Here is a 23,369-nt window from a genome sequence, read left to right as displayed (position 1 = left end):
TACAAGAACACACACAAATGCAACCGCGTGTCAGTGCTCGAGCAAGAGACGGCAAGCTGAGAGGAGAAAAACAGCCCTCTGTTTGTGATAACAGCTCTTTCACTGTCAGCACAAACAATCTGCAGGCCTCGCTCCCCATAACCACGACCAGTGTTTACATTTTCCATATTCATCGAGAAACAAAAAAGCTCCCAGAACATGGCTGCAGATTTGTTTTTGCACTCCAAGTTTAAATAAATCATCTCCCTGTAATGGGAAAGAAATCCCTCTAAAAAAAAAAAGAGCGTAACTGCTTCTACAGCGTCGACAAACATGGCTGCAGCCTCGCTGCACGTCACTGTCAGGCTGAACATCTGTGTCAGGACCTGGAGTCAGGTGCTGCGGATGTTAAACACATTCATCTCCACGCTCAGGTTCGAAACGTTTAGCAAATTTGGATAATGAGGACGGGACCACTTGAAGTTTAGGTGAAAGTCAGGAAGCCCTCCAAAGAAGACTCAAGGCTGTTTATAATTACGATTCAAATGAGAGCGCAGGGTCAACAGTTTAATACATTTGTGTCTTACACAACATGTAAAGGTCAAAAAATAGTGAATCTTATTTTGGAGCTAGTCTCAAATTAGGCTTAATTTATGCTAATGCTCTACGGTATTGAATAATGTTTACTTTTAGGGCGAAACCCAAATTAATTCGATTATAATAAAGTTCGTATATTTGCCCATTAAAGTTCTGTCAGCTTCACCCTTCAGATAACTCCTGTGCACTGTGATATTGATCTATTTGGACAGTTGGCTGGGATCCAGAATAGCTGCTTGAGATGGAATAGGATCTCTTATTTTTTTTAGCTTTTGGCTGTTTGCACTGACTCTGACTCGCTGCACGTGCTCACTGAAGTCATGCTGTAATTTCTTTTTCTTTTTCTTTTTTGTGCCAAAGATAAGGTAGACTCCTGGATGTTCTGCCTCGCGCACAATAGCTTAAGATTGCAATACAAATCAACGGACAAAGACATTTGTAACATCACATTATCCCTGTTCCCACTGTAGTTTAAACCAGTCGCAGGCTCCAGCTGCAGTTTCTTGTTTTCCAGTGAGTTAGATTTATCTGCCGCAGGTTTTATCCACAAACAGTTTGAGTGCACCAGAAGGAGACAATCTCGCCAAATGATAGACATCAGGCTGTGTGTCCACTAAATGCACTCTTTATCCAAACAAGTGAGAAAATGGTGTTGTGGAGAGTATCAGGATCCAGCCAGCTCAAACGGATCAGAAAGCCTCACAGCGGTCAACTTCAAATTCTCCTGCAAGGCGACAGTAGACGTAGCGCATCTCCAGCCGAGCTGCAGCTAAAAGACTTGGAAGGAGAGAAGCTCGGGCAAACCCCAAAGCCTTCTGTCTTTTTTAATGACAGAATGTGCTCCGTCATCGAGAAGACTGATTAAAAACCCTTTTGTGTCGTGGTCCGGGGCGGCGAGAGCATATGGCCGAAGGGGCTTAAGCCCAGAGAGAAGACATCTGCAGCTCCAAATCACTGAGACAGAAGCGAGGAAATGAAAATCACACAGATTAAAGTGAATCCGGCTCATTCCTCCTCCAGAGAAACGCCTCATTTGCGAATAACAGCAGTTGTTAAAGGAATGGTTCACCATTTTTTTTTTTCTGGACATTAAGAGCTTCCAACAGATGGAGAGCAAAAATTCACAGTTCTTACTCTGTGCAGTGATTTTTTTTAATTTTGTCTGAAGGTGATATAAATTGGGGGATCATCTCAGACTGCAGTAGCATCTCCTGATCTTATTGGATGCATCAACAAGGAATCTGGATTTTGTCCCCACCACATATGGATTGGATGATTTAATAGTCAGTGTACACAGGAGTACGGTGATGACATCGGGCACGGTTCATTTCAACTGGCACCGAGTTTGAGCAATGTGTTTTTGTAGCTTCACTCTTAACGTAGTGAAAGATGAATTTCTTAAGAGTACATCTGCAGTTGCTAAGAGGTAACTGGCATGAAAATACTGTCACATCCACTTCATCAGTTATAAATAATAATGTAACATCCAGTTTGGATTGAGTTGTTCTTTGACGTTGGGGCACATCTTACAAAGTTCGTGTCCTTACAAGTTTACAAATTAGCGAGGCAGTTTGCTATTTATTAGTGGTTAATATCTCGGCTCCTGATCCAATAAACCAGCCGTTTTTTCTTTGTGCCCGGCCTGGTAGTAAATGTTATTTATATTTTTCTCCTCAAAGTCTTTCAGTTTCCTTTATTCCAGCTGAAAGTGAATATGGATTTCTTCTGCAGTCCGTTTAAAAACACATTTGTTTTGATTCTGGACAGCAGCCAGACCACAGGCCACAAAAGTTGAACAAAATTCAAGGCACCAGGAAAACATTCACACGGTTCAACAGTGTACGTTGAACAGTGTTTATGAGGTCTGGGGCTGTGCTCCGCGATACTTTGTCAAACAGCTCGGTGAGCAAACATTAAAAACGATAAGTTGCAAAATGTTCTCTGTCACGTCCTGCCAGAAGCTTTTCAGAGGAGTTATTTCAGGGCAACATTGCACAACTCAGATTTAACATATGGTAGAAAAGTTTCTTATTGTTGCTTCTTGGATGATATTCAGTTCTATTCTTATTCTTTTATATCAACTATGTTGTGATTCAGACGCACTGTTGTGCAATAACGTTCAGGACCAGAGTTCAGCTCCCAGTATGCTTTGATTTTGCTCCAGATACGACAAAAGGCACGTCAGTCCTGACCGGCATTTAATCTCTTCTGCTGATGGATGTCTTAATCAAAAACAAATAAATGGAACAAACTGTGGCACTGTAAAAAAAAAAAAAGTAAATATTTACTTGTAAGCATTAAAGCTTCACAAATAATGCAAATGTATTCTTTTGGTGCTAACCTGCACACCTCATCATTGTCCCTTTTGGATGCGGCACTGATTTTGTGTTTTATCTTAAATTAGAATCTGCAGACTTCTCCGAAAAACTTTAAAGTCGAAGGAGTCCTGTTAATACCCCAGACGCTCCCCCCACACAAACAAACTCCTCACAACCTTTTCTCGAAACCTATTTCTCTATTTACCTTTTTCTCTTTAGTATTCTGTCTCTACAATCTATGAAGATTTACCTGATAGCTTGTATCTCCGTCTCAGTTTGACTTTTGTGTGATTTTTATCTCGCTAAATTTTACAGCTCTCTGAACAGTCTCATCGCTGTTCTTCTTGAGGCGAGTGAAGCTGTCAATTATTGAAAGAGGATAACTTTTTATAGCTCTCACACAGACTCAGCAGTACCCAGCACAACACAAGTCTCGAATTGAAGAAAAACATAGTATTGGGCACCGCAGAGGCTCGTGCATGATGTGAAAATATGCAGCAATTTGAACATCAAGGTCATCGTGACAGAGGATTCCTCAAGAGGGCTGAGGAGTCATCAACGGAGCGAGCAAATAAGGCCAGGTGGCTGATGAACTCCAGGAATAGTTTGACAAACCCTATCACCAGTGACAAATTAAAGTGTCAGCGGCTGCCCTATGTGGCATCACATTTCCTGTGTTGTTACGCGATAAGCCCAGCCACCGATATGAGCCAGCAGCACATGGCTGTCTGCAGAACGGTCTGAGGAGGCTTTGAGGACGGAGGTACAGTAACAGGAGACCCCGGCAGATGCTTGTCTCTGAGTATTGATCGGGCCAGACGTCCAGACGACTGTTGCAGCCTCTGACGCAGGCAGGCAGGCAGGCAGGCAGGGCTGCCGGCTCCCCCTTCCTTCCTTCATCCCCTCTGCTTTTGAAAGGAATCGTTTAGAAATTTGGACATGACATAATGTCACGTAGCACCGGTGGATAAAAGAATACGTTTCCTGGGTACATGTATGATTTTGCTATCACCGATTTCTTGTCCTTATGCTCGGTCGTGTCAGTCAGACCCTCATGTAGGCTGAAAGTATATTTCCACAAAGTGTTCGTGCAGCATGTTATTTTTCCTGTAGACTCCTTATGTCACTAACCTCCTGGCAGCCAGAGTTCAGTCGAGAACATAACGGCGAGCTGCGTAAGAGCTTTGCAGAGAGTCTGAAATGATTGTTGTGGTCTTGGTCTGAGTTCAGTTGAGGTTAGTAGCAAATAAGGAAGTAAAGATTTGTGATAACTCTGACAAACGCACAGCTTATTAAGTCAAGTAATTTAATGAAATGTTATTGAGGGCTGCACTTTTAATCAGAATATTATCGAAATAGCAATGAGGCCAAATGTCTTTGCTATCTTTTAATGCACAGATAGTTCGATACGTAGGAGATTAGTGAGGAGACGGCAAAGAAAATCTGATAAGAAAGTCGAAAATGTACACGTTGGAGTTGTGGCGAAGGAAGGAAGGCGAGACATAACTATTACATAAAGGAGGCAGGAGGGAATGAGACACAGGTGTAATACATTGGGGCGGGGCAGGTAATCACAGATGTGACACATGATAATACAGGAAATGGTGAAACTGAAAAACTTGAAAGATGTTGTTTGGACATGGAGCCAGACTTCACAGATGGCACCCATCAATTTTGCAATAACTTGACGGAATACCATCAGGTATCTTTCTACATCCGACTTTATTTTGATACAGCCGATCAAATCCTGCATAAAGCAGTAAAATGAGCGTCGTATCACACAGAGCGGGCAGTCACACTTAGCCAGATAACAGCTTGACGCAACGGCTCCAGACTTTAGTAGCTTTCTCGCTAAAGTCTCCTCCTTATCTAACTCGCAGACACATCCAGTCCTGCATGTGAGCCCTAACATTTACCCGGGGAAAGTGTTCCGCTATCTTCAGGAAGCTAATGAGCTGCTGTGGCACATTCATCCACATGTAAACATACCTGCAAAGGTCAGTTTGATCTGCTTTAAATGCTGGTGTGGTCCTCACTCTTCAGAAGGAATCGATCGTTAATGATACGGCCGGTACAACAGTCTTACATTGCATGAACTCAAAATTCAGACGCACCAGAGTGAAATGATCATTTACAAATCAGAAACACCACGTTTATGAACCTCAGACTGTCAGGTCAATCGATGGAACCAGCTGTTGTGTGAGGATTGAAGAGCAGAGGGCGCGGCACGTCGTGTAAAGTGCCTTTATGTACGCCGGTATCCCAGCAGAGGCACACTCCCGCGCTCGCTCCTATACACGGACACATTCAGCCTCTTGTCAAGGCAGCCACGAGAGTAATGGCCCCAGGTCTCCTTCTGAACACAGACTAATGAGAATCTCAAATCCGACAAGCAGAGTGCATTTATCACGCACTCACACTTAATGACACCACCACCCGGGCTCAACAGCACGCTCACACCAGTATCTAGCCCCATTATAGATGGCCCCGTTTGTCCTCTCACTTTCCTATTATTACAGCTTCTTGGTCAAACCCCAGCGTCAGAACGAAGAGAGAGGGAGGAGTGGGTGGGGAAGAGCAGAATCAGAGTCAGCAGTACGTCTGCTGGCAACAGAGAGCTTTTGTTTTCTCCTCTGTCTTACTTCTTCCTGTCCATCTCCTCTCCCCTCGCAGTGTGAATTGGTCTATTCTCAACTTCTTTTTATTCTCTTTCTGTGTCTGCTTCACTCGCGTCTCTGAAAACCTAAAATGCAGATGAGTCGAACACTTGGGCTCAGGAACGGTGATGGAGCCGACAGATGAATACTACATGCGCCGCTTTGATCCGCCGCTGTGAAGTGTTGTTTTGTATTTGAGGGGTGACACAGAGCGTCGCAAAAAAAGGACTCTTGACTTGAGAAACTTTAAAGAAGTGTCTGTCGAGGAAACATGGACTTTCAAACAAATCAGACATCTGGCAGCATATGTCTGATATTTAATTATTCAGAGTTTAAAAAATGGCGACCGTTGTAAGAACATACCTCTTTTGTTATAATCTTAAAACACAAACGCAAGCTGAAAGGAACGCTGGTCGTCACTCAGATGTCCAAATGGATGTAATGACATCCGAATACAATGCCTGTATAATCCTCAGTGTCGTTTCAGTGATCTTCATGTTGGAAGGAGGTAAGGATGATTTGAGCCCTAATTAGATGGACTTCTAAGCAGGCTTTGCCACCTCTAATGACTGTTGGGGATTTAAGGCGCAGATAAGAGCTTATCCTCCTCCTTAAAAGCTGGAAAGGCTACGTTATCTAAGCCGAGATCCGAGTTGTGCTCAACTGAGACACATCAGACACATAAAGGAACGCAAGCAGCCAGCGGTCCAACTTAGAAACACTCCAGTGCTGCCGAGCGAGCAGAGGCAGCGCGGCGTCAGGAGAACGACGGACAGCAGAGATTGATGCCTCTGATACAACAGCAGAGACTGAATCAGATTGGATCTGTCAGGGAGGGGACCGGGTCTCACGAGTCGTCATTTTAATTTGTCATTTCACAGGATGGGTCTCTCCACGTCGGGCTTCGTACCTGTTGCTTAAGGTCGTTGGAGAGTTTTGAAGCAGGACGTTGGAGATTCATGTCTGAAAAATAAAAATTTGCAATATCAAGCGCAGGCAGTGTTTCCTTAACATCAGCACCAGCATGAAACAGAACGAGAGAACAGCGGCTGTAGGCGTGGCTGCAAGTTAATTTACCACATTCGTTTGAGGCCATTGTGTTGTGTTTACTTGCCTTGTTTCAAGTACAGCACAACGTTGTTTTCCAGCGCTTATCAGTCTTGCGAACGCTATCAGCAGCTCCGTCTGAGAGCTCAGACTGGGACTTTGGTTCGCCATTGTTTTGCTATTCATGGCGCAGCAGATGCGACGACTTCTGTGTGGCTTCATTGTACCAAAAGGACCTTGAAGTCGTGAGCCAGAGAACTCAGCTGAATCAAACTTCAAAAGTCAAGGAGACACTTACAAGCCAACTTTCAGACTACCAAAGCTGCAAAGGAGTATCTTTCTTAGAAGTGTTGCAGCTTCAGCATAAAACTTGCTAGGTAGTACTTAGATTTCTAGCTTAGATGGACTTCAATAGCACAAACGGCACCAGACCCTGCAGAGCAATAGCTACATTTTTTATGTACAGTGCACTGACAGACCTTCTGTTGGCAAATCCAGTGTTTTTGTTTGGTTTGTGGAAGACTTAAGTACATGTTTTTGGCAAAGAGTCGGGGTTCTCCATGCTTAATGATAAAACTAAAGCTAATAAGTCCACTGGGGTCATTCGTTATGATGCTTTCCACATTGATTTAGTCCCCTAATGGAAAGTTGCTGGCAATCACACGATAAGTCAGTTTGTACTTTTCCGCATTGTACGTTTTTCACATGACTTTGACTCGCCTTTAATGTAATTCACAGCACTGTTGATAATTTAGCGCTGCCCGTGATGCTCGGTGCCGTTGAAACAGGAGCTGCCAGCCTGAATCTGACTGCTGGAATTGATTGTCTGGCTGATTCCAGACCAGTGAGCTGTGAGACGCTGTCATTCCCATCCTCCACCTCCTTTCCCCATTTAGATTTACTGTCTTACCTACTGTCATTGTTCATGTCCCATTTCTCCGTTTCATGCCCCGGCTCCTACCGTCTTCCCTCCCATGTTTCATGACACGGTGTAGCCTTTTGCAGAGGTGAGAGGAGCGACACCGCTCCTTGCTGTACGGTCGCCCATGGCCATTGACTTTTCATGGGGAGCGACGGAGTTGTTAGAGCTATAAAATGAGATAAACTGAGCCTGAAAGCTTCTGGGTCTTTCACTATGTGTTTAGATGATATCATCAGTGTGAGACAGCGGTAATAAAAGTGAGGTCAGCTGCCACCGTGGGCTACTGCCCTGAAAGGTAGCGCTGTCCTGATAAGACCGCTGTCTCTTTTCATCCCTCTTCTTAAAGCTTCTGGTGTGTGATGAAGCTGACGTGTGGATGTCTGGTTTGAGCATAAAAGGCATCTAATAATTGGATGCATGCTTTACGTACGGGAGTGTTTGTCCCAAAGACAGTGATAAAGTGTTTAATCTTCTCAGGAACAGCGAACCACACAGGCATGATGATGCCATTATCTCCGTGAGGCACTCTCGCCGAGGAGCCTCACACTTACCCTTGATTTATATTTCCCTTCATCAGCATCGACCACTCAGATTGCAAAAATCATTCATTTATAAAAGCAGGGCTCGCTGGTTTTGTTCTTGTTCAACTGAAATACGCCAAATGTACTCTTGCCTCGCATTCCCTTGGTATCGTCTCCCCCCCTCCTCTCCTTCTTATAATCTTGTTGGGGTAATGTGACAGGGATGGATCTTGTGGGTGACGGCTGTGTGATTGCCTCTGCTAACAAGGGATAAAAGCAGGGGAAGAATCTTCACAGCTATTTATCTTGCTTTGATCAATTCTCAACTACTCTGCCTTCCCGTGTTTTATATTTTGAGCAGGAAGCTCTATTTTGGCACACTCGAAACTGCGACCTCTTCTTTTGTCAAAAGAATTAAGTAGAAGGCTCCTCATTGCATCATGGAAATGAAATAAAAGATTTCACAGTGAGTAAAGGCGGCGGTGATCAATGCGGGAACCTGGATATCCAATATCTTATCCCTTCAGCGCTCGTAGAAATCTTTAATTTGAATAAGCCAAACTTTTGAGAAACGCTGCTCATAATTCACATTCTGTCGAGGGGGAATAAAAAAGTTCCGGTAGATTGATAATTCATGCAGGATGTATTTCAAGATAGGAAGTGCAACGAGTTTGAAACGCAAACGGTGCTGCAATCTAATTGGTGCCACAGGGGAGATGGAGATCAAAGAGCCGCTGTGTTAATAGAGAAGTCTCACTCTCTTTTTTTTTTTTTTTTTTTTTTTTGTCTGCTACCGAGTGAACGGACACAAAGCCACCGTGAAGTCCTCAGAGTGGTGGTGCTCAGCTGAAGCATCCTCAGCAACGGCACAGCAAACGTTAGATGTGTTTCCACTCATATTAGCTCACACGCAGGCTCAACATTTATTGTCTCCGACTGAGGCTTTACAAATCAGATGAATGAAGAGGAAACCCATGTGAGTTGTTTGCTCTCCAAGGTCCTTTCCATTTATCACATCTGTTGTTGGAGACGTACAGCTCTGACCTTCTAATAGGGCTTTTTTTTTACACTTGTATGTGTTTCCCACACATAGAGTTCAGTTGGGCCGGCTGCCCAGGTACTTTGGAGACCCATTTCAACACTAGTTTTTAGTGCAGCTAGTTGTCGTGTAGGTACAACATTGGTTTTGATTGTGTCTGTAGGCTACATGATTAATGACAAGCGTCCTCCACACGTGGCTCACCTGCTGTTGTGAAAACAGCATCAGGGGTGAAAAACTAAAACATGCAGCTGAAAGAAAGATTTGACAGAGCAGACACACACAAATAGCGGCGAACCAGTGACTGTGTTATGAGAAAGATATTTGACTTTTGAGTCTCATTCTCAGGTTGTTTGCTTTGCCCCTCATAAGTAGACATTCTGTGCTAATCCCTGATATCTGATTGGCTAGATTTTAATTAGTTTGTGTTTGTTTTGGGGTTTTCCCAATGAGGAAGCACCTTTTATATTGGGAGTCCGCATTTTCTTGTTTTCCTCTTTGATAAACTACCTGATTTTTTTCCTTTTTCCTGAACTACCCTCTGCTGAAAAGCCCCTCACACTCCATAGTGTTTGCTCTCTTTTTTTTATTTTAGTAATCAAACTCTGGCACAGATAACAGCATCCCAAGCATGATGTGCTTCCAACTCACTCATCAAGGTTGCTTGTAAAGGTCGGTATCCTGCGTTGTCATTTGAACAACAAAAAGTCTAATTCCTGTTGGCAGTTTTAGCTCAGTTCTGCTGACAAGTGAGGTTTTCTTTTTTACTTTTCCCAGAATTTATTTTGAGTGTTTGCTGCCCACTGCGCCGACAGGAGAACGGACGCCATGCCATCTATAAACTGTAAACACAGTCTGATCAAAGTATACATTAATGACTGTGTATTTATATGTATAGATGCACACTCGTGTATGCACTCACAAACTGAATCAAAGGACTGCGCTGCAAACAAGCGCTGTAGCTCTCCGTGCTCTTCCATTCCCTTGAGTTTGCCTCTACACCTGAGGGGGCTGCAGCGAGACCAACAAACATCACCACAGCCAGCTTTTCTTTGACTCGGAGCCCAAACTCAGAATGCTCTCTGAGCTTTAGTTTGGTCAAAGAGCCCATCTCCTGGCAACAAGCAAAATTCACCTTTTTCGTCCTCCCTTCCAAAAGCATTTGATTAGCATATTTTCATCCTGCCTGCTCGGTTGAGTGTGTGCTACATCTGGCTAGCTTGTGCCTCTCCGGTGCCCTTGTGTGGATCAGCGGTTCTGTGTGAATCATGACAGGCTGAGGCAGAACTGTGTATAAAGTATTCTGGGACAGGAGATGATATCTTCTCTTTTCTCTGTTGTTTTAGCATCAGAGCAGGCGACGGTACAGCGTCTGAACAGGGGTGTTGTATTTCCATGATGTGTCAGTTTACCAGGGAGAACGCTAGAAATATGAGGGAAATACCTGTTCTTATTATTTATTGCATTTTCATCCTGGTTAATCATCCTCTGTCATGCAGCTTAGTGCTGTTCTGAGATTATGTGATGTTGATTTAAATATTAGAAGCAAAGTAAATATCCTTCCTAACTAATGAAATGTCACAGCTGCCCTTTGCTCAGTGATTTCATTGAGTTCCTTCAGCAAACACGCTCAGTACAGTTAGGATACTCGAACACCTTCCTGCCCACCTCTAAACATTCCTAAGGGATTGTCCCCGAAGTCGATAAGCTGGCCGACTTGCGCTGTCGGGTCAGATTGGAGTCCCTTAAATAGAAAGTTAAAAATGGAAACACGCGAAATACAGAAAACAACAACACTCAGACTGCTTTCCCCCTCTTGCTCTGCACTTCGCAGCCGTAGCCTCAGGGGGTATCCAATTATGACGCCCTTGAGGGAATGACAGTGCTTGGATTTCTGTCAATACAGGGTTCAGGTAGTGTTTCTCAATAACATTCTGAATTATTGATGACAGAGAGATTGAGAGGAGAAGGGGGTAGTTAACATTCACTTTTATGTATGAAGAGGAGCTGGAGAGATGAGGGAGATGGCTTAGCACAATTGCTGCCCAGCATATTTTAAAGTGATGTGTTTGATTCGGTGACCCCGAGGCAAGGCTCATTTGAAAATGCCATGAGGACTGCAGATTGAAGGAGCATCCTGACTGACAGGGAGCAGCAGAATGGTCAGGGAATTATAAGATCTGAGAAGATGAATCTAAATAATTAACGTGAGGCAGACAATCGAGGAGGATTCCACCGGTGCAGGCCTGATCCTTCTCCCACTGATAGCCCTCTGGGCTTTTCCTTTTTTCAGGCCATTGCAAATAGACATGAAGACGATGGATGACGCCTGCAGCGGGTTTGCAGATCGATCAGAGAACCGTCTCACTGTCTGAGTCCGGCATAGATCCCTCTGTGTGAAGTCTGGCCAGCTTACTGTCTGTAGAGAGAAGTCCTGAGAGTAGGCCTGACTGGAGGCAGTGCTGCATTTCTCCAAAAAGGATACCTATGCACAAAGCAGTGGATGGTAGCCAACCTTTTTGTATACTTGCTCAAAATTGATAGTGTACATCGTATCAGTGCTCCGCTGTAACCGATTTCAGAACTTTTGTTGGCTCTTGCTGTCAGCCTAGTTTTACTTTGACGTCAATCCTCCAAAGATCTGCCACGGAAGCTCAAGTATAAAGCAGCCTCTAATCTGTGGGGATTCTTCGATGAGGACAGAGGAGGGTAGTCTGACACGAGGTGAGAATCAATGGCCTCTGCGACAGAACAACCCGTCACTTGTCTGAACTCTGCGGGCACTGAGGTTAAAGCAGCGTTCCCCTGGGAACAGACTGAGTGGCATTGATGGCAAGGAGGGTCCCAACCTCCCCTGACAGACACATCTCATCCCGGATGCCATCTTGCCCTCTCCCTGCCATGGCACAATGCAGGCACTACGAGAGTGAGACTACATTATACTGACACCAGGCAGTTGACATACTAATCCAAGAACTAAAGGACTACAGGGACCATTGATTTTCTATTCTTGGTAAAAAGGCAAGAAGCCAGCCATCACTCCTCTTCGACCAGGGATGCTAATGGACTTTTTAAAATGTTTTCAAGGAGATCCCCTGGAGTCATTCTGTTTTTGCTACTGCAGGACCTTTTGAAAAATACTGAAATCCCCAACTCCTTTATTTGACATGTTAGTATTCAAGAGCCCGTCTTCAATGTCTCAGCTGTGTCAAGTGTTTATACAGAGCATCTGCCTGGTCGATGACAGGTACCACTGGAAGTATAAACTCTGACATCTGATTTTTGAATAAAAGTAAAATGACAGATAATGGTGCGAGGCGACCCATAGTGTCTGTACCGGCTGCCATTTATATCAAACCTTCCAGTCCACACCTTTTAATATCTCTGGCTTGCTGTTGCCGTGATTGGACGAATTATGTTTCCAGGGCGTCCGTCCATCCCATTCTCATGCACGCATATCTCAGGAAGCACCTTCAGGGAATTCTTTTCAAATTTGGCACAAATATCCACTTTGGTTTAAGACAGAAGGGGAGATCATGACTGTATTCCACATTTGCCGACATACTGAATTGGTGACACCAATCTTGAGTGTCCACGTTGACACTGTGGTTTTTGATTAGATCTTTAAACACTTTCGTGAAGCATCCACATTTTAGAATTTGTAGTTTCTTGATGTTACATCAGCATCTTTTGGCCAAGTGTGTCGGCACATACAAGAAATTTGACAGGTTTTAGTTTCTCTTAATAAACTGAGACACCTACAGAAGCACAACAGTAGTCTAACACAAGCTCATTGGTGTTTATAGTGTTTTGTGAAGATGGTGTGTTTCTCACTTCAAATTAATCCCTAGAATCAAGCATGTCAATGTAGTGTTATCTTCCATTTCACCTGGAGCGACACCTAATTATTTGTTCAAAATTCCTTTGTAGCATTCATTAGTCTGGTCAGACATGGAGGATAATTGCGACCTGACTGGGGCGCCAAGGCTTTAAATCCAGTTTATCTTTAGTGCACAAAGAAAAACAGTCTTGAAATCACTGTCAGAAGCCACAGAAAAGTTTTTTTTATTTTAGGCTTTTATATCCATAGTAATGAATTTCTTGCACTCAGTGTTGACCTCTTATCATTTTCATGTACTCTCAACTAAAATAACCAAAAAGCGCCACAGGCACATGTAAGGGCTACATATCTTGATAAACTGAAGTGATCTTTTAGAAACATTCTTAATTGGAGCTCGGTTGCAACTTAAACACTCATCGCTGCTACATGTAACACTCGTCTGAAACTAGCCTGCACAATCCACCTCCGTGTCCTGTGGGGGTTGTTCTCTCAATTATTGCTCAATGCTCCTTGATCCCAATTCCAATTTGGCCCGCCGATGTCTACGTGGTTAGCGATTGGAAATCTAATTAGTAAAGTTTCCTCCCCCCCCCCATCTTGTCTGAGAGGGTCGAGTGCAGAGTTGAAATGACTGCCGGGTAATGGGAAAAAAAAAAGACTTGCAAACACACACAAAGCTGATATTTTTTTGTGGTCAGTAGTCACTAACGACTGAGGTAGATCCCTCAGGACATTTGTGTGGGTTTTTTTTCATACATTGGTTATGTTTAAATGTCAGCTATGACTGTTGGTGCAGAGTCAACTTTGGGGAGGATGGTGAGTGCAAGGAGAAAAACAGCTCTGTGCAGACGGTGATCTGCTGTGTGACTCGTGTCATGGGACTGCAATGAGATCGGTGGTCTGATGAACCTTTTTCGGAAAACGAGTGCGGGGAAGGGAACAATATGGCCCGGGTCTTAACAATGAAATGGTTGTTTCACCACGCACCGTTCATATCATGTGTTGTTTTTCTTCTTGTCACGTTAAAATTCCTACGTAGTTGTTTTGACAATACGAAAAAAAAAGAGAGAGAGAGAGAGAAAGCAGATCATCAGGCAGGTTTGGTTTGGTCTGGGAAAGCAAGGAAAGCTCGATCACTTGACACCCTGTTATTACGTCCTTGTGCTCATGGACAATACATTTTAAGTCAGAATTGCTACTCTTATTTCATTTTTCAGAGTGTGCTGCGTTTCAAGATGTGCTGTGCTTCTGTAAAGATATATTCACACCACAGTAAGCAAGAGTAACTGTTGCTCACATCACCAGAGATATAAATGCCGTCGTGGAGACTGTGATGTAAACTTAAGTGCCATATGCTCCACTGCAAGGCTCCTTGTGTTCATTTGCATTAATCATATAGCATTATTAGCCTTCCAGCATAGACTACAACCAGGGTGTGTCATTTTTATAGTCTTTCTGCTCATGCGGCTTTATTGCTTAACACTATCTGTGTTGCTTTAATATGGCGATAAAACGTAATGATTGTGTCCTCACGCATACTTTACACTTGACTCCTCATTTTGGTCATCGAAAAGATACAGTGTTTGGCAAATCAGCATTATGATGAAGCAGAGATGTCCAGATCTTCAAATCTTGTCTCCCAGATTTGAGAAAAAAACATATTTGTTTGGTGCAAACACCAATACATGTCGCACACCAAGTTTCCTCTGAGGAAATTAAACATGTGTAACAAAGTGTTCCCACTAATTGAGAATCATATTTCAACATCTATCAAAATAATCACAACATTGTGCAGATATAGTCGCCATATTAACAGTGTTATTATAGAACGAAGCGTAAGGACCTGTTTTGTATTAACGTGCTGAGAGAAAAAAGGGGTAATGTAGCTAATTGTGTCTGAAATTGTCGAGGAGGCTGGGGATGTGCTCGCTCGTTACGCCGGCCGGTGTGTACCACAAACATGTCAGAGTGGAGCTCGAAGATTTTCACAGCCGAGGGGCTGAGAGATTTTTTAAATGCACAGAGGCGAGGTGAGAAGTATACTCTATTCTTTAGCTATCAAAAGCAAGTGGATTAGCCTGCAGCCGAAGCTCCGGTTAGGTCAGGGAATATTAGAGGTTCATTCTGCATTAGGATTGTGCTCCACTAGTTAATTGTTTTCACAGGTGTTTGGCGGAAAATAGACGTCCCGAGAGTCGGCAGGTGCGCGCTGTGCAGTGCAGTTGATTGAGGATGAATGTGGACTTTTTATAGGACTGTTATCGCCGGCCAAGCAGCAATTTTGGAAACATATTTACTCGCACGAGTTTGTGTTTGAAGTCAAATTACTCCGTGTCTTCGTCCGTGCCAACTAATAAAGACCAAGATTCTCTTATTGTTTAATCTAATTTCTGCACGAAACGCGGTTAAAAGCCTCGAGACTCTTAAAAATTCTATGTGGATGCGTCTTATCAATCCACAGACGCGGCGCTGTTGGCTAATCCAAATGCATGTCAGATAATCAATGGAGAGCCCCCAGCGTCCCAGAAACCCCTTTTCCTCCAAAGAGGCTCGACTGCCAATGTCTCCCAGATGGCTTAACAAGTCCAGTTCATTAAAAACAAAATGATCCGGGTCCTCCCGTCCAAACCCCCAGAACACAGAGGGCAAACACAGGACGGGATAAGCGGTGGCTTATTTCCCTTGAACAGCTGTCAGCTCATCGGCCGTCCACTCCCTCCTCAGACTGCACACACACACACACACACACACACACGCACTCATTAACTGATTAGACTTTGTTTTCGGTTAAATTAAGAAAGTCCAGAGCTCCAGAGGGAAGATGAACTGTTGATTACATGGGAGGTAACAGTGAGAGCTCGAGGACAGCAGGCGTGTTTCTGCTGAGTCATTTGTATCCAAAAAAAAAAAAAAGGGTCAAATAGGATAAGCAGCCATTTTACTGCAGAACCTGACGCAACGGAAACACATTATGTAGATCGAATAGTAATCTAATCATAGCATAACACATCAAATCATAGTTTGTGACAACTACAACTATCTGCTGTCGATTGTTGTCATGTTTAGTGTGTAGTAATGTGATGATTTATTATCTGCATATAAATACAGACACTCACTGTTTTTATCTACTGTACAAAATCTGCCACATATTTCCAAAAGTATGTTATCTAGTCATACATGTAAAACATTAACACAATTTTGAATGCATATCATTAAATATTACCAATGTTATCAAGATTTATATTCAAGCAAACCAGATTAACATTGTAAAGTTTTTGTCAAACCACTCAGATGTTATGTGCATACTTGAGCCTAATTAAGAAATATTCCTCTGAATTTAGCTGTTTACCAGGATGTCAGTGAAATGTGACAAAAGCAGAACAAGTGAGGCTCTGTATTTTGCTGTTTTGTAACAAGGAGTGGGCGTCTATAAATTGGCTTACTTCTAATAAAAGTACCAACTTGATATTTATTTTTTACCTTGATTTTGCCGCGTGATGTCTTAAAGTCTACACGCAGTTAATACAATTATACAAAACTAATGAGATTATGATTTGAAGTAGGCGGTATCGTATGAGCAGCGAAAACAAAACAAAGAATCTGGCAGAGCAGCGCTGTAACCATCATCAACATTATTTACCATCTGTAAATTCTGTCTGTACGTTGCCTGTAAGACGTTTAACCACGTTAACAATAGGAAACTATTCCATGATGTCAGTGTAGCTCTGAAGGATGAAGGATGATATCCTGACGCAGGAGTTTGTCCGAGGGCTCATAAATTTGTTTTTGCATCATCACGGACCTTTACATGTGCTCGGCCAACTCCCGTTTTGACCGGTTCCTCTCTGGAAAATGGCTCAGGGCCACCGCAGCTCCGACTAAACCGGTTTCACAGCGTCGTGCAGACAAAGGAGTTTGTTTATCGCATTGTGTCAGCGATGGGTGTGTTCCTCTGTCTGTGTCAGTTTATGTGTCACATGCAAGTGTTGTTTTGTTTAAGTGCAAGTGTTGTAATGACTTGGCAATCGATCCTTTTAATCCTGAATTTGACGCAGCCTAGAGGCTCCTTCTCTCGTCTTGTCACCAGGCGACTCCTCACAGCTTCGTTGAACTCTTCCTGCTTTATTTAAATGCAGGATGATGATAAAGTCATCAGGAAGTCTGCTGGCCTGCACACTGGTGTGTGTCTGCCTCTGATAACTTGAGTTTCAGTGTGTACGACGAGTCTTGCATAAGCTCTTGTTCTCACTTCGGTTGTCTTGTTCTGCATGCATCATCATCACACTCTGCTGGCTGCCTTTTCTTTAGCTAAGCACCCAGGTTGTCAGTAAACGAGCTCTTCCTTCCGTGCCCGGTGTTCATCAGCTGCACTGAGGGTAATTCAAGCATTTGCATGACCAGTGTTCGCTCTGCCCAGAATGTTTATGACATTTTGAGGGATGTTGTTCACGGATTTTCATCTCTTGCAGCGATTCCACTATAACATAATCTGTTTGTCTAAATGGCTGTCCTGCCTGGTAGGAAGAAAAAAAAAAAAATAACATCCAAATCATGGCATATGAAGCTAATCCATCAGGTATATTGTGCTCATATATCGCCTGAGGCAGACCACACAAGCTGTTGTAATTCTCAAAGTAAACACAAGCAGACAGCCGCCCACTCCCCTCGATTTATGGCGTTGTGATCATCGCTCGACCTCATTGCTAAATGCAGCTTTCTCCTCTGCATTCAAATGAAGCCGACTGTTATCAATATTGATGACAGTTCGCGTCTCTGTTGACTTAATTTTCTGCTCCCACTTAAAAGCATGTAGTCCAAGTCTGATTGGCAGTCGACACTGTGCATAAACTCGGGCTGGCTTGTAAGAACCCCCCGTGGAGGACACATTACCCTTAATAAGTTGTTGGTGAGCGCAGGTCACCGGAGCTCAAACTTTCGCTCCAACAAATCCCTCTGCCCTCCATCTGCCACCTCCTCCCTCAGAACAAACACATGCGAAATTAACATTTGTGCACAATCTCAGCTGGTTATTGTCCCGACATCGATGCACAGCACCAACTTTTGTATAAAGGTCTTTTCTCTTTAGGAGAGCTTGAGAGTTCTCAGGAGTCTTTTGTCAAGCAATTTATCAAGGATGTTGATCTGTGACTTTGAATTAATGCCGCTGGATGAGGTTGCAAACATCTTTTTGTGATAAGCTGTCACTGCTGTTCTTATTCTGTTCTGAATTTTCTTTGCGATCACTTGTCAAAACAGTCTGTGGTATTTTAATAACTTTATCTTTGACTTTTGTGTTGGCAAACTTTGTTTTTATTGTCTTTGCAGCATACTCAGTCATTCTGTACCTCAGAATAAATGAATCACTTCCTGTTTATCAGCCAACTTTCTCTCTGTGTGTCTGTGTTCTGGGCACAAGGTGTCTAGAACAACAAATGCGGCAAATATAAATAGATATTTTGGAATGTTATCATTTTTTCGTCTTCGTGGTTACCGTGTAGGAGTAATTGTTTTCAGCCCTGTTACTTGGTTCACCGGATAGCAGAATACCTCAAAAATATGATAATATATTTTAAGTAAATGTCTGTCCATTGTGCAAGATTTAACAATTTAGGACAGAGGACACTCCACAAAGAGGCAGTCGTGTCAGTCGTGTGTGTTCTGCTGAACAGGATCTTCCTGTTCTGGTACCTATGATGGGAAAGTTATGATGATGTGTGTGTGAAGAAGTGAAGACAGCTGCCTCGTAAAAAAAAAAAAAGAAGAAAAGTGAGAGGTTGTGCAGATGTGGTGACAGAGAGAGAGGAGGGAGGAGTTTAGCTGAAACAACGGCGTCCTCGCAGCGGCTTTTACGGGTCGTGTAATCCATCCCAGCATGTCTTTACTGAGAGTCCAGAACCTCCTCGGATAGATCCACATTCTGTCACAGCACCGAACACAAAGACAATCAATTATATCTCACCAAAGTTCTCAGTTTGAAGAACATCTTTTCTTTTGACTGTGAGAGGAATTTTAACACAGAGAAGCTTCAGCTAATCGATGATCTCAACCCGAGTTCTCCTTGTGGTTGTTTTTTTACTGATGCTGTTTGAACACACACACACACACACACACACACACACACACACACACAGCTCGCAGACCTTATAACCTGACCAGCTAATGCAACCGTCAGGGCCTGATGTCACGGCGGGTGGAGCGACGGGTTTAATTGTGCCAAGTCACCTGTGAAAGACACTGGACGGTGGTTAAATGAGGCGGTTGTCCTGCAGCTCAGGGCCCCAGCGGGCCGGCCTCCTCTTCTGGCTGCTCCTGGTTCTGTCTCTGACTCCATCTACCTCTTTTTTTTATTTATATATATATATATATATGTGTGTGTGTGTGTGTGTGTGTGTGCCTGCACCCTCACATCTCAGCTGTTCAGCGGACACTCAATCCCATCACCGCATTGACATAAGGCAGTGCATGCTAATAAGAACTTTGAACGCTGCTGCTGTCATTGTTCACTTACTTAATTGTTGCAGGTGAATGTTGGCTCTGACGTACTAACCGACAACCCCGATGTCCTTGTGTCTCGCTTCAGGTGGGAGGTGAATCCGCCGTGGGTCATGTGTTTCTGCTGAGGTCTCATCTTCCCGCCAAAATGAGGCCGTCGCCCGGCTCGCCTCGACCCGTCCTGCCCGCCGTCCTGGCTCTCACCTTAGCCGCCTTCTTACCTCAGCTGTCCTCAGGAGCCACGCCGTTCCCCCAAGACCTGGAACCAATCAGCATCGTGGGCAGAGAATGTAAGTTGGAAAAAAAATAAATAAAAAAGAAAATCTGTTGTGTTGCCATGGTGATCCTTGTTGCAGTGGAGTGCATGTAAAAGTAAAAACCGAGGCATTATATCTCGACGCTGGGGAACGCGGCTCAGAGAGGTGGATGTGTTTAAGGGCATGTTCGCAGCGAGCAAATCTGCAGACGTTGATTCAGCTGCTGGCATTTTAACTCATTTAGTCCTGTTTTGTTGCCTTCGTGTGAGGGGAGGAAAAAAAAGGCCATTTCAGTTCAGGACTCAACATCAGGAACACGCATGAAAAGACCTTTCTGGGTGGAAGCTGAGGTGCAGTTTGTAAGGAGTGAGGTCTGCTCAGTCTGCTCCTGGAAATAAACCGTATTTGCAAGTTTTTTTTATGGTAATCGAAGGAGGCTTGTGACACGAGACTGCGAGCTGTAAGCTCCTTCAACATCTGCATCACTTTACTGTAAACCCTTTCACATTGGTTTGTGCCTGGGCAATGTGGATGGAGCCGATTCAGTCCACCTCTGATGTGTTTGCCTGGTTGGTTTGATTTGTTAAGCTTGGCATGAAAACTGTCAATTAAACTGTGGAGCGGACCAAACAGCCGCTGGAATTCGATTAAACCTCTGCAGGTCAGTGAGATTACTGACGATACGCTATGACTGTCACCAGAACATCCGAGGAAGTTTAACCTCCTCAGTACGTTTAACACATTTTCTCCTTAGTTCACACCAACTGTGCCAAATTATATTTGTAAAAGAACAGGCCCTGTACATGTGAAAGACAATTTGTACTCAGTTTTGGTTTTTTTTTAGCTACTGTCACCATCAACCCAACAATCTGTGATTACAGTATATTTTTGGAGGTGTCTCTGTAGTTGCAGCTTGCCAATATGTGAGCTGCGAGTAAAACATAACAAGATATATATATATATAACTTTTCACATTTGCCTTTTTATAAACAGAAAAAGTACAACTGTAACCCTTCAGAAGTAAACTAAGACAAGCAGAATTGACTCATCGTAAAATATCCATCTTGGCTGGCCTGTTGTACGAATCACCAGCTGTGGTTTGATCAAAATAAACCCTTAATTTCACAAGTTGAATGTGAAATATTCTGTCTCTAGATGCTGTTATTTCCCGGCTGCTTCTGGTGCCGTCATCATCACTCTTTCTTTGTCTCAGTGGGGTTTACACTGCTGCTGGGTTAGTTCGCTGAGGGAAAGTCTGCTGCTGGGAAGCGTCTCTCACCTTTTCCTTGGAGGCAGATCGTTAAAAAAAACAAAAAAAAAACACACTGTCTGTCGGCTGGTCTATATATTTTCCCAGTTCCTCAACCCTAATATTTACTACAATGAGGTAAATATTAGCTACAGCACAACATTCACTCATTACAATTACAGTGAGAGTCAATAAAAGCCAGATTTGAATCATTGCCCGGTCCTACGTGCAACTGCAGCCTCGCAAAGTAAAAAAAACCTCAGACTTCAGCAGCAGCGCTAATATCAGGTATTGACTGAGCAGGATCTCGGACGTCTGCGGCACTCTCAAGACACCGCTGCACCGGACCACCCAGGGGACCCATCAGTGGCACCCAATCACTGGGGAGGTCCGCAGAAGAGGTCCGGGCTACTAAGTGTAATGGCCCATAATTGATTTAAGAGGGCGCCGAGACCATGGCCCACACGCTGTAATTGATCTATCTGGAAGAGAGTAACGCAACCATTAGCAGAAATAGCTGCGCTAATAGTGCTATATGTGGAGCTCCGTCCCAGGTGTAATGAGAGCAATTTGTCACCTCTGGTTCCAGCAGGTGACAGTGTGCCACAAGGTCCCTCACAACTCGGGGAGACGTCCATTATGAATCGAAGTACTTCATCAGGCTGAAGTCTATGAAATCATACCTGAGTCACTACTTCTATTGGGGAAGTGGGCAGATGACTCACCTCAGCAGCAGCTCGTCTTTTCTTTGTGACAAGACCGGAGCCGAGTGGTTCTGACCAGTTTAGATCTTGAGGGCAAGTATAGACATTGTTATAGCGGAGCTTTCTATAGATGATATTTGACCTCATGTACTCAACTTTTCTTTTTTTTCCTGTCAGAAAATTGTCATCCTCAGCAGGATGCTTCATAAACCGTGTTCTGATCGTTGGTGTCAAACAGTGTGACGTGGAGGACAAAGTCCCTCAGGTTTTTGTCTCAGTCGAGGACTTTATCAGACAATTTCACTCAACATGAATCTTTTGATTTAGAACATAATAAAAGTTCCCGCTGACACCAAAATTCTTCCATCTTTTCATCTTTTCTTTTTGGGATGTCTATAAGATGTTATTGTCCATCTCAACTTACCGGTACTTATTAAATAAATTGAATATGTGCTGTAGAGCTTCTATTGATTTATCACTAACTATTTTGATAATCTGTTCACTATTTAAAGTTATTTTTAAGTAAAGAAAAGTCATAATTCTCTGGTTCCATCGTGTTAAATGTGAATAGAGACGTAGACGAAACAAAACATTTGCCGTCTTGGGAAACAGACATTTATTCAAGCAACTAATTGATCGATCAAAAGTTTGAGAGTTTGGCTTTTTCTCATATGTTTGACTGTTTGTTATGTTGCTTCTTTTGTAAACTAGCAAGTTGCTATAATCCTAACACAAACTCATAATATAATAATAATAATATAATGATAATATAACACATAATTTTCTTGATCCAAAGAGCCTGATCATCTGTCAACAGATGTCAGCTCTGACCAGCAGTCCAAAACCTAAAAGAGATTCAGTTTGTGATCATTGAAAACTAGGAGAGGGAGAATAATTCTCACATTTGGGAAGTTAAACTATTAAATATTTGGCTTTGTTCCTTAGTATCTAACATCTTTGCCTTGACATGTCTAAAAAATGACGAGACCTTCTGTTGTTTATTTTTTTAGTAAATGTCTCTCAAATGTTAAAACCCGGAGAATTCAGTCATTTTTTTGGAAGATGACGGTGTTTCATTTGGACGACTGTCGCTGTGTAAAGTCAGAGACTGAGGAAGGAAGCTGGCGGACGTGACAAAATGTAATGTGAATAAAACTTTAACACGTTTCTTGGTCCGGGAACATTTCTGCCTGAGTCACGTCGGATAGATTTTGATCAGAGTGGAGATTGTTTAGCAATGAAGACAACAACTCCCATGATCCCACGCTGCTTACTCTTTTGTTTTGTTTTGTATTGAGAGACTCCGAGCAGCAGAAGTGACACATCGACGTGATTAATTGATAATCAGATTGATAATTTGTTGGCTAATTGTCGCAGCGCTAGTCGCTAAACGTTTGTCAGGAGCATTCGTTCAGGCTGCACCTCGTGTCGAAGCTGTGGTCTCGCTGAAAGTGACGTGAAGATGGAAACGGTTCTGCTTCGGTTCAGTCTCCGGCCTTTCGCTGTACATGTTCTCCCAGAAGGCAGTGGTCTTAAATAACTCTGTACACCATCACCTACCACTGGATCTGTGCCCTGAGCAGTGCCCCTGCTTCCCCCCTCCAAACTTTAGAGGATGTGCAAAGTGCTGAAGAGTAATTAGAAATCCTCATTTGCCAGGGGGGAGGATAGCGGGGCGGGCCGCTGAGCCGCTGGGAGTCTCTTCACTAGACAGCACAGCGAGGTCCAGAGCTCAGTCAGACATTA

General features: G+C 43.4%; 1 protein-coding gene across 5 annotated transcripts in view; it reads left to right on the top strand.

Annotated features, from left to right (window-relative positions):
* The window catches only part of sema6e (sema domain, transmembrane domain (TM), and cytoplasmic domain, (semaphorin) 6E), a 166,531-nt gene that overhangs the window by 75,322 nt on the left and 67,840 nt on the right, over positions 1-23,369 (top strand). For 2 of the 5 annotated variants that reach the window (XM_037074468.1, XM_037074467.1), the window contains exons 1-2: positions 19,064-19,233; positions 19,502-19,703. In XM_037074468.1, the coding sequence (XP_036930363.1) occupies positions 19,171-19,233; positions 19,502-19,703 (265 nt within the window). In that variant the 5' untranslated portion in view covers positions 19,064-19,170. Of the gene's footprint in view, positions 1-18,103; positions 18,606-19,063; positions 19,234-19,501; positions 19,704-23,369 lie in introns of those variants that run through there. The other 3 variants (XM_037074470.1, XM_037074471.1, XM_037074469.1) reach the window with 3 other exon arrangements.

This window comes from Acanthopagrus latus, chromosome 17 (genome assembly GCF_904848185.1).
Source record: "Acanthopagrus latus isolate v.2019 chromosome 17, fAcaLat1.1, whole genome shotgun sequence".
Classification (NCBI taxonomy): Eukaryota; Metazoa; Chordata; class Actinopteri; order Spariformes; family Sparidae; genus Acanthopagrus; species Acanthopagrus latus.
The sequence above is the reverse complement of the archived record's forward strand: the minus strand, read 5'-3'. Positions and strand labels throughout refer to the sequence as shown.